Below are 12,002 nucleotides of genomic sequence, written 5' to 3'. Positions count from 1 at the left end.
GTATTGGCCATTCTGGTTACATCTGCATTCATGAGTAATAAACTTAATATAGCCAGCAGACCCCCGTGACCCTGTAGTAAGGATATTGCGGGTTGGATAATGGATGGATGGATGTTTCTTATGTTCTGTTTCCTCCGATGTCTTTGTAGTGAACTGATGTAAGACTGTGTGAGTGTGCTTCTAAAAATGGGAGAATTTTTATTTCTCTTTTAACAAAATAATCAAAAAGAACAAGTTTTATTTTACAACTAGGAGAAATCTTTACCCTATTATTTTCACATTATGTCTTTGTACTCCTTATTTCATTCATTTTATCCTCTTGAACTGATTGAAGAGGACTAGTATTGTAATAAATATGCAGGATCAGACCCCAATCCTTCAAGATGTCCTAAAACAAAAGCAGGCATACCCCATAAAGTCAATCAAAAATCAGAAACTTACAGTAACAGTAAGGCTGGGATCCGCTCCATTCTAGTGACTCTAGGCACACCCTCTCACTGGAGCCAAACAAAAGGAGACCTGTCTGACAGCGGTACTGGACCTTGTCGTTAATTCGGTAGTGAGATCCTGTCTTTATTGCACCAGTGGGGATTCCAGGGTTTGGACAATCACTTGCTGAAAAAATTGATTTGAAGTCTCATCAGTTCCATAGTACAGATTACAGTAGGAAGTCTAGAAGGACCTGCCTAGTCACATCTCGAAGTTAATACCTTAAGATACACAGAAAAGACACTACTAGCCTCCCATATCATTAGAATGTGCAAACTGAACTTGCAAGTACTTGTATGTTCATTTCTCGCTTTGGATTTAATAGGCAAGTTCATATTCAATGTGCCATAGTTGATGGGTCTGTTAACCTCACAATCTGGTTTTGAATTACTCCACTGAACAAACTTCCAACTAACATAAGCTACCTTGATAAGCACACCATGGTGATTATGAAGAAACTTTAGCTTTCCAAGCTTACCAAGTCAAGGTGTAAAGTTAAAACAATTATCAGTCAAATCAAGCCAAGTTAGTCATAACAGGCAAATTATTAAGCCACTTCTTCAGTTCAATGTTTAATTGTTTTGAAGTATACTGAACATGCTGGCTTTGGTCTCTGTACCTGAGAATATGCCATCACCCTAATTTGTTGTATATTACTACTGTAATTTACATCACAGTTTAAAATTAAGATCTTACCGCCATCATCACAGATCGGTATAGTACCAGTCCATTTGCCATCAGCAGTGCAATTCCTCACTGGTGACCCTCGTAGTGTATATCCAGAGTGACACATAAAATGTAGAGTCTCTCCTTCTTGAAAACTGCCTTTGTGAGGCTGAAAATCTCCATTTTCAAACTCAAGCTGAGGTGGACATGTGATTTCTAGTAGAACAACAGGGAGAGAGGGTGTTAGATGGTTGAATCGATGTCGCTTTGCTCCATCCAGTACAAGTGACTTGCCTCATCTACAACCCTGTATACACATGATTCCTCCAACTGTTTGAGGACGTTCCTAGTCACCTATTAATGGAAATCACTTGTGACACTTACGCAACTAAATAGTTCATTACCATAACAACATCAGTAGCATGGAATATGATTTGGTAAAGCTCATACAAAGAAAACCTTTACATAGTTGGTTAACTACCAGTCATTCTCCCGAGTACAGATAATACCAGCACATTCCCTTTCATATATTATGCCACTTTTGTGGGACCATCAATTACTTCTGCATGAAGCATTTTTGACTCTTTGACCCACTGGTGATGTCATTGCACTCCACTGGCCAATGGCTTGACAGAATCTGGATATGGTTGGATAAGGATAGTGTCCTGGTGGGCAGTGGTAGGTCAGCATGCTTCCAACTTTGCCTTCTTCTGAGTAGGAGACAGTGCCTCCACCAAGAATGGAGATGGTCATTGGACAGGATATTATCTTGTCTTCTTCAGTAAACTCATCATCAGGGTCAGGGTCCACGCTTAGTTCTGAAAACACAAACATGATACTGAAGAATCAAGCAATTGTAACCCATAAGATAAGATAACATTCCAACACACTTAATCTAATTCAGGGTCAGCATTAGGCGCAAGAAAAGAAACAGCCCTAGATAATGGTAATATTTTTATTTTTTTAAATTTGTGTAAGTTACCAAGTGTGTTTAATGTACCACATATTGTAGAACAGAAAAGATAAAGATTTTATCAAATAGTTTTACCTCCTCTATTATTTTTATTTTGATCTTCATAAATCACAACTCTGAATTCTGCTCTGAGTGACCTACTAGGATTTCTCTGATTCTTGGTTTAGTGTTCATGGACTTCATGAGTGTTTGTTTAGGCTGGGAACATTTAATTAGATGCCATTTTGTATGTTTGGTCGCTATGATGCAGGATGGAGGATAAACTGTAACATCTAAGATGGCCACTCTTGTTAAAGAACATCTGAATATTAAGCAATTAAGAGAAAGACTTCTCAAGAGACACACTTGAACAAATTGACAAGTGAGGTTGGACGATTTTGGTTAACTTTAGCTTCAATTTGCCTTCAACTTTGGTTTTATCCCTTAAATGTTGGCCAATGATCACACTACTTTTGTTATTGTCTAAAACAATTGCTTGGTTTTGTCCTGAAAAAGGCTCTCTTTTCATCTCTGTCACTCATAATCACAGTCTGTCTGAATAGGACACACAAAATGCCCTATTCAAACATCACAAGCAGGAGATGGAATAATGCAGCAGATTTAAGTGTTAGAAATAAGAAGTGGATTGCTAGAGTATAAACTTAAGATGTTCCTTGCTCATGCTAGAACTCAATTATTTATATGTTGAAAATATGACTACATTTTGAAACATTTATTAGAAAATGTGCCTTAGCTTTGGACTTATAAGAGTTATAGCAGTCTTAGGATAGAAAGTATCATTATAAAGTATGGAAGTTGAGTGTTTTTTGGGATGCTGGAGGAGAAAGATTTGTTAAGGTAAGTATATCAACAACAGAGATTAAAAATGCTTTGGGACATTGACAATGTCCCTGGTAAATGATAATGAGTTGTCCAACAATCCATACATTCACTTTGTTGCACTGCTTAATTTACTGCAAGGGTCGTGGCAACAAGAGACTGTCCCAGTAACATCATCCAAAAGGGAGGAAGTATGTGGTAAATAGTTGATTATCAAGCTTCATCATCATGTAGTGTAGATATATTCTTGTGTCTGAAAAGTATAGAAGACAAAGCATAATGAACTAGCATACAGTAAAGCTTTAGTGCTAAGTCCTTGGTGCCTAAGAAAGAGCATCATCCAGTCATCCATGCATCATCACACCTGCTTAATGTAGCAGAGGGTCATAGGGACCTGGGCCTATCCCAGCAACATTAGTCACATAAAGCAACTTCTATTTCTAAGTATTCCACTACTAATTGTTTTTCATAATAAACAATTCATCAGAAATAGAATTCCAAATTAAAATTGGTGTTTAACCTAGTATCTCATTGTCAGCAAACTTAAAAAGAGCCACTTGGATATTTTGACTTTCCACATTCATGCTGCATTATTTCTATGTGTTTCAGGCCCTCTTAAGCTTACTTATGGCGGTTTAGTGTGTATTCTTCCAAAAGTGTCTCAAATGATTTCTTTTGTTTTTTTGTTATAGACACCTCAAGCCATTATATTTCTTATGTGTGGTCTGCCGTAACAAATATAAACATAAAAATCCAATACATTGCAGATGATGTTCTTAGCAACATCACCTGCAATGTAAGATGAATTCATATTCATGTTTATGATGCAAATAATTGAAAATGTGTGGTGTAATGAAACATACTTCTCTGTTCTACTTTATTCTCATTTACCCAGAAATATACAAATGCTTCAATCTCTGCATAGATCAACATGACGATCAGGTAAACAATGGTGCATGCCAATTTCCTCATCAGAACAACAGTGTAAACACATTTACTTTGGTTCAACAATAGTATTGTCAGCTATCAAGAAGTACCTGATTAGAAAACAATATCTCCAGAACTCATTCATTTTCAAAGGAAGCAGGCAGTTCTGTATCACCTCATGGTGTGTGGATGAGATACTAATCAAAGCAGTCCGATTATTCAAAACAGGTGGCTCTTTTGCAAGACAGGTAAATATTTATGTCCTGTAGATAGCCATCAACAATAACCTGTAGCAGAATTTTCCAAGAATTTTGTCTTTTCTTCACAACACTGAATTCCAGCCCATTATACATGCATAAATTCTCAGATGATTCTGCACTTATGCAGTGTATTAATAAAAGAGATGAGACAGAGTATAGGAGTCAGGTGAAGGACTTTGTTTCTTAGTGCAAAGAGAATTGTCTGTACCTTAACACCAGCAAAACCAAAGAACTGGTTATTGACTTTCACTACACCAAAGAGTCTCTATGTCTGGTCAGTATTCAGGGAGTGGATGTAGAGATGGCCCATTCCCATGAGTACTTGGGGGTCCACATTAATGACAGGTTGGACTTGTCTTGGAACACAGTGGAAGTATATAAGATAGGGCAGAGCAGGCTTTTTTCCTTAGGAAACTGTGTTCCTTTAATATAGGAAAATGACATCCTTCACATCTTCTACAACCTTGTGATGGCCAGTGCAAATTTCTAACACCGTGGTGTGCTGGACTGGAAACATCACTACATGAGAGGCCCACCAAATCAAAAAGCTAATTAAAATGGAAAGCTCAGTTATAGGACACACTCTTGACCCCCTGGAGGTAGTAGTGGAGGAGTGAATTAAAACAAAACTGAGTGCCATTATGAACAATGCTGCACATCCCCTCTCTGTTGACTTTCAGTCAACATATTATTCAGGAGGAGTGTGTCAAGAATCACTGCTGGGGCTCCAAAAAGAATCTGCATAATGCCTCATTGTGACTATGACTGTGACAGCCAAGTCAGAACGCTTCTTTCTTTTTAATTTTCTTGGTTTATAGTTATTCTGGTGTGTGTTCAGACCAAAGTGCATGTGTATATTTATTTATTTACTTACTTCCTTATCTATCTATTTATGTATATATTTATTTGAAGAACTTCTATAAAAAAACAAATTTCCCCCTGGGGCAAAATAATGTTATATCTATCTATCTATCTATCTATCTATCTATCTATCTATCTATCTATCTATCTATCTATCTATCTATCTATCTATCTATCTGTCTGTCTGTCTGTCTGTCTGTCTGTCTGTCTGTCTGTCTGTCTGTCTGTCTGTCTATCTATCTATCTATCTATCTATCTATCTATCTATCTATCTATCTATCTATCTATCTATCTATCTATCTATCTATCTATCTTCTTGCTTTGTATAGAAACTTCTGTCTTAACTGAGAAAAAGCAGATCACATTAGCAGTTTCCTTCCTGTTGTATCTTGCGTAGTTGTCATAATGCCCCTTTGATTAATGCTCCTATCTCACTAATCCTGGGATGCGATTTTAAGCTGGACCCTTATCTTTATGGAGTTTGCTTATTTTCTCTATGTATGGATGTTTCCACTCTGTACTTCATTTTCCATCTAAATTCCAGAGATGTTCTCATTTAGCTAAATGGTAAGTCTAAATCGGTCTGATATGAATATGCTTTAATGTACTGTATACAAAAGGTTGCATTCTTAAAGGATTGACATCCCAAGGGTTTGTTCATTCCCTGTGCTCAGTCTTGCAGAGTAGCCTCCAGTTTCCAAGACACTAACAGGAAAAGCCTATTCAGATTATTGATTTCTGGATAGTTTACTTTTAGGGGATTGTGTTTATTTAATTGTTTTTTAAGACAGCCCCATTGCTTAAGCAGAACAATATAGATTGACATAAACTATCAGGAATGTTGCAAATTTAATCTAAGAACTTTTTTTTCCCCCCAAATACAAAAAAAATCATAATTAGTCACTCAGTCATTTTCCAACTTGCTTAGTCCTGAACAGGGTTGCGAGGGTCTCCTGGAGTCTATCCCAGCTAGCATAGGGCACAAGGCAGGAACAAACCCTGGACAGTCCATTGGAGGGAAAACACACTAACATACACCCACTATGGCCAATTTAGGATCAGCAATTCACCTAACCTACATGTCTTTAGACCATGGGAGCAAACTGAAACCTCACACAGACACAAGGAGAACATGCAAACTCCATGCAGGGAGGGCCCTGGAAGTGAACTGTGGTGTCCTTACTGTGAGCCGGCATCACTACCACTGCACCACTGTGCCACCCAAATCACAAATAAATATCAGTAATTCTTACCTTGACTAGTAGATTTCAAGAGAAAACCTGTGTAGAGTAAAGCGACCAACAGATGCAGCATGTTGTCGGAAATGAGGGGAGACACCTCTGGGGGTAACTATGTGAATGGACTGCACTCTGCAACTGAAGGTCCACTTCTAATACAACAATGAATGCAGACACTGTTTAGTTAAGGGCTACTTATTAACTCTACTAACACAGTACAAAAAAAAAAACAACAGTTCTGTTTGAAACGCATAAAAAACCTGCTTAAAGAGCACAAGTGTTGCAGATTTTACAGAGTCAGTACTGTTTGTCAGATATCCAGCGCCAGACCTATTAAAAACTGACAGGCCTGTGGCAAGGGCACAAATGTCTACATTGGAGAACCAGTCGGCTCTGCTCTAATTTTCCCATTCACTGCTGATGACAAAAGGGAAACTTTTCAACATCACTGGGAATTTTTTTAGTTACATAATGTAACCAACTTGCAGCTGTACCTGTCAACAATCTCCTCCTGCCAGTTTTTGCTGGACAGTTCAGGCACATTGAATCCTGAAGCCTTGGCAGTTGTTTTTCGTCTTATCAATCCACATTTAAACAGAGATTGGTATCCTCTGGGTGGAATGAGATAATGGAGACAAATATTTTAGGTGACCTTTGTACTTGACATTCTTTTTGCCTTTTTTTAAACATTTCCAGTAAATATCTGTATTTAGGGAAACAGAAACTCACCCTCCTATTACAAAATGCAGTCGAAAAGGAAGAGGAAAACAAAAGTTTCACGCCAAAAGCAACCCATTAAATGTATAGCTGCCTCATCTACATCTTGTTATAACACCCGCACTGCGGGAAATGATGCCTGCCGAAGATAAATAATTACAAATAATTAATGTGTCATCAATGTAATGTAGTTGATGGTAAAGCACTTAGCAGTTGTTGAGATAAGATCCTTTTAGCTTTTTCTCTACTAATAATGCATGACTTAAAGATTAATTTATTTATTTCTCCTACAGTTACAAAAAGCAGTTCTGTTTATAGTGGCAGCCTTTTTTATATAATGTGTCTTTAGTTGAGTTTGTATATTCGCTATCAGCTGTGGAAACCTTCATAATTAAATCTAATATATTTCTAATTTTTTATTTCTTTTTATGATATATGAAATGCTTTGTCCCTTAATATATGTTTTGTACACCGCTCAGTCTTCACACTGATATATCTGGAGTTGCACTAGTTATTTTGAGTGGAAATAACTTAAATAAAGTCATCACTTCATAGAATTAAATTATTCAGTTGCCAACAACAAATTGTTTCAGTAACCTAATGGTTTGAGTTCCAAGATAACAGCATGGTCCGAGACAGCAATTGTATGTTCAAGGCTTAACAGAAGGCAAATAAAGAAATAGTTAATTGACAAAAATATGCAGAAAAGAAGTGAAATTGTCTCAATTAAGAGTAGGAAGCTCTCTGTCCATGGGCACATGAGGTTCTGATCATTGATGAAATGGAAGATTATTGCTGTGGTTTTGGATAATGTGCTGGCAGCCATTTTTAGATGATCTAAAACAGTTTCTAAAATCTCCAGCTGCAATGAGTTTATGAGAGCTCATACTAGGAACTGCAGCAATAACTTTAGTATAACCTTCTTATCATCTGAATTCAGTGTATATGTTGAGCAAAACGTTTAGTTTAGTTTCCCTGTCAATATAATGTAACATCTTTCAGGGTACACTATTGCATCAGTGGATACTGTAGATCAGAATAAAATACCTGCACAATCAAATCTCATTTCAGACAAACCTGATCCCTAGCAGTCAAATGTGTCCTTTGTGAAAATATTATTTCAGGTTTTATGGAACTAAGATCTGAGAGCACTTTCTCCTTTTGAGGTCATGACATTTAATAACTTACTGTCTTTAACGAACATTATGTGTCTTTGACTTCTATGAAGTGGAATGTGAGATTCATATGAAACACAAAAACGTTTCAAAAGTATTTTGTGCTAAAATGAAGTGGACAGGGAAAAACTGTCTAGTAAAAAATATAATTTTGCCCTCAGCTTTTTCTACTATATGATAGAGTCAGAAGACAAATCAATACATTCACTCATTTATTTTTCAAAACCATAAAATTTCAAAGCAGTTCCCAGTGGTGACACTGAAACCAGTGCTTAGCCATCACACTAAAATGGAGAGAAACCCTAAGCTAGTGGTTCTCAGCCTGTGGGGCGGGCCCCCCTACAGGGGCATGAAGTAACAAAAAGGGGGGCGCGAAGATGTGAAAAAAGAAAACAAGAATCGAAAATATGAAAAATCCATCTATTGAAACCAAAACAAATTAACTTAAACTACATTCTGATACTAAGAAAAATAAATATAGAGTTAGATAAATGTCGATAAAAGTTAAGTAGGTATAATAAAATATGCATCTATGATATATCATTAATTAAAAAAGAACAAATTGGTATTAGTGGGCTCCTTTCAAAAAAACATTAGGGGGCGCGATTAAAACTGTTATGAAAACTCGGGTCGCAAATACTTAAAGGTTGAGAAACGCTGCCCTAAGCAAGCACAAATGAGCCAATCAAATTTCAAAGTAAGGTTAATTCTTTTTAATTGTTTGTAAAAAGTAAGGCTATAGAACACATATTGTGAAAATTTCTAAAAACATACCTGCTTATTAAGTGTACAGTACTTATTAATTCGTTATCAGCGAAATAAGGAGATAGTCAGCAACTCAATAACATAAATAAGCAAGCCAAAGAGAGATTAAAAAAAGATGTATATAATTAAACATTAATGTCTGCGTCAGTGTCCAGTCCCTCTGAGGTACTAGGGTGTTGTACTGTGTTAACCATTATGGATGTAATGAGAAGTCAAGCAAAATGACACCTTTTATTGGCTAACTAAAAAGATTATAATATGCAAGATTTCAAGGCAATTCAGACCCCTTCTTCAGGCAGTTTTAGGCAGATTTTTTTATTATTAATTTTATTGATATTATTGAAATCACACAACATTCCATACAAATAAATCAATTTTACAAGAATAGGATTGAAAACAGATCAACCCCCACCACTGAGAAAAAGAGCATGGGCAGAAGAATAAAACTTAAACCTAGTAAAAATAAGTAAATAGATCAATTAAAAAGTGAATATAGATAAATGGAGAAGAAAAAGAAAAAAAAAAGAAAGTAGGGAGAGAATCTGCTTCCTTAGTGCTTTAAAAGCTTATTCTAAAATGTTATTGATTAGATCCTGCCAGGTTTAGAAACATTTCTGCACAGATCCTCTAAGTGAGAATTTTATTTTTTCCAATTTCAAATAATATGAAACAACAGTTACCCACTGACTTAAAAGGGGAGAGTTGGGATTCTTCCAGTTGAGCAAAAAAATTCTGCGTGCCAATAGTGTAGTAAAGGCAATCACAGTTTGTTTGTCCTTCTCTATTGTAAGTCCATCTGGAAGTACACCAAACACAGTTGTTAATGTGTTAGAAGGGATTGTGACACCAAGGCTGTCTGAAAGGCATTTAAAAATTTTGGTCCAAAATGATGTTAATTTGGTGCATGCCAAAAACATGTGGCCCAGTGAGGCTGGAACTTGATTGCAGCGTTCGCAGGTTGGATCTTACCCTGGAAACATTTTGGACAATTTTAAGCGAGACAGATGTGCTTGATATATAATTTTGAGTTGAATAATTGTATGCTTTGCACATATGGAGCTCGAGTGAATTCTCAGCATTGCTACCTTCCACTCCTTTTCTGATATGTTGAGTGAGAGATCCTTATCCCATTGTCCTCTTGGATCTTTGAAAGGGAGGGACTGTAAAATGGTTTTATATATTGCAGAGATGCTGTCTAAGTCCTTGAAATTGATTAATATTTTTTCCAGCATAGAAGGAGGTGGGAGATGAGGGAAATTGGGTAGTTCTGTTTAACAAAGTTTATAATTTGAAGATAGTGAATGAAATGTGTTGCTGGAAAGTTAAATTTAGAATGTAATTGTTCATAGGATGCAAAGGCATTGTCTATGTACAGATCTCTAAGTAATTTAATCCCAAATGTTTGCCACTGCATATATTTGTGATGGTTGAAAAAGGTGGTTCTCGTGCAGAGGTGCCACCAATAGAAGATTCTCTATCTTAAAATGTTTCCTACATTGGTTCCATATTCTGAGTGAGTGAAGCACTATTGGGTTATTAGTATATTGGCGATAATTTGCATTTATTGGGGCGCAAAGCAAGGAATATAAAGATGAACTGCAGGATTCTATTATTTCTATTGCAGACCAAGTCTGCATATGTTCATCTGTTTGTGTCAATGTCCAGGTTTTAATATGTTGTATGTTTGCTGCCCAGTAGTAAAATTGAAAGTTAGGTAGAGCCATGCCACCTTCTGCCTTTGGCCTTTGTAGGGTCGCTCTTTGGATACGTGGATGTTTTGAATTCCAAATAAATGTAGTTATGGTTGAATCTAATTTCTTAAAGAGCAATTTATTGATGTATTTTGGAATATCCATATTACTAACCGAGAATGGTAAACTGGATGGCATGGACGCAGGTAACCGGATGGCATGGACGCAGGTACCTGGCGATGGGGCCATGAGACGTACTGTGCAGGCGCGTACAGCTCAACTAACGGAAATAGCAAATAAAACAAATGTGCTGCTTGGGATTGTACAAACCGCTGAACGCTTTACACCAAATTCAAACACAATACAGCTCAATTAACACACGGCCCCAGAGAACGGCCACAGAACAAACAAACACAACAGGATTCGGCGCCCCGCCCAAAGTCAAACCGGAGAGAGTACGGATGCCGCAAACGTCCACACTACACAGCATAGTGAAACCCGAGATAATACGGAAGGCGCAGGCGTCACCGCCATATTGTGAGTGGCACTACTGCAGAGTGAAGTTAGGAATAATGTGCTGCTTGGGATTGTACAAACCACTGAACGCTTTACACCAAATTCAAACATAATACAGCTCAACGATACACACATGAGCCCACCTGGATAAGATCAATGAACGCAGGCGCCTACAACGCGCTTCTGAAACTGCGGAAGCAAAGCAGGCACGGGTTCAAAACGAATGAGCTCGACTGACGGATATACAAACACGAGCCCGCCTGGATAAACAACGCGCCCATAGCTGAGGACTAACGACACAGCCACACAGAAAAGAGGATTCTGCACTGCACCCCACAGTCAAACGTAAGACACTACGGGGTCCGCAAAGGTCCACAAAGATAGTACGGAATATATAAGAGCACACCCATCAAAAAAAAATCAATCGTGTAAAAGCACATAGTACACACAAATTATCTGCTCTCAGCGCATATAAAGCGTATAAGGACAATACGGAGAATAGAGACCCAAAGGCATTGGAGAGAAAAAAAGGCAGATAAGAGATTATGAAAGCAGTGGAATTCGAAAGGCTCAAACAAACGATGGCGCGATACACATGCAGACAAAGGTACAGAATATGAAAGCGGTAAAATTCGAAAGTATTGTAGCGTCCCAGCCAGGTTGAGGGCTGTTTGGTTTTAAGTGACTGTTAGGTCCGATTGAGGGAAGGCGGAGTACAGCACGGAGGACTGATAGTGGGGTATTGATTTCATGCGGTAAGGGGGGGCGTTGGAGAGGGTGCTAGAAAGTTGTGTTTGGGGTTAGGATGCCAGCGATTGTTCAAGTAAACCTTTTGTGACACTTTATCATGTCAGTCACTACAGTATCACAGAAAAGATAGAAACGATTGCATTACCGCAAACAAA

General features: G+C 37.6%; 1 protein-coding gene across 1 annotated transcript in view; it reads right to left on the bottom strand.

Annotated features, from left to right (window-relative positions):
* The window catches only part of LOC114650969 (complement factor B-like), a 40,844-nt gene extending 34,099 nt beyond the window's left edge, over nucleotides 1-6,745 (bottom strand). The window contains exons 1-5 of the mRNA XM_028800934.2: nucleotides 6,728-6,745; nucleotides 6,249-6,385; nucleotides 1,716-1,973; nucleotides 1,186-1,371; nucleotides 442-615 (exon numbers count right to left, since the gene is read on the bottom strand). Coding sequence (XP_028656767.1) covers nucleotides 442-615; nucleotides 1,186-1,371; nucleotides 1,716-1,973; nucleotides 6,249-6,309 — 679 coding nt within the window. The 5' untranslated portion in view covers nucleotides 6,310-6,385; nucleotides 6,728-6,745. The remainder of the gene's footprint in view (nucleotides 1-441; nucleotides 616-1,185; nucleotides 1,372-1,715; nucleotides 1,974-6,248; nucleotides 6,386-6,727) is intronic.
* Between the last annotated feature and the right edge of the window lie 5,257 nt (nucleotides 6,746-12,002).

Source organism: Erpetoichthys calabaricus, chromosome 1 (assembly GCF_900747795.2).
Source record: "Erpetoichthys calabaricus chromosome 1, fErpCal1.3, whole genome shotgun sequence".
Classification (NCBI taxonomy): domain Eukaryota; kingdom Metazoa; phylum Chordata; class Cladistia; order Polypteriformes; family Polypteridae; genus Erpetoichthys; species Erpetoichthys calabaricus.
Note: the sequence above shows the minus strand (reverse complement) of the source record. Positions and strands in the feature narration are given on the sequence as shown.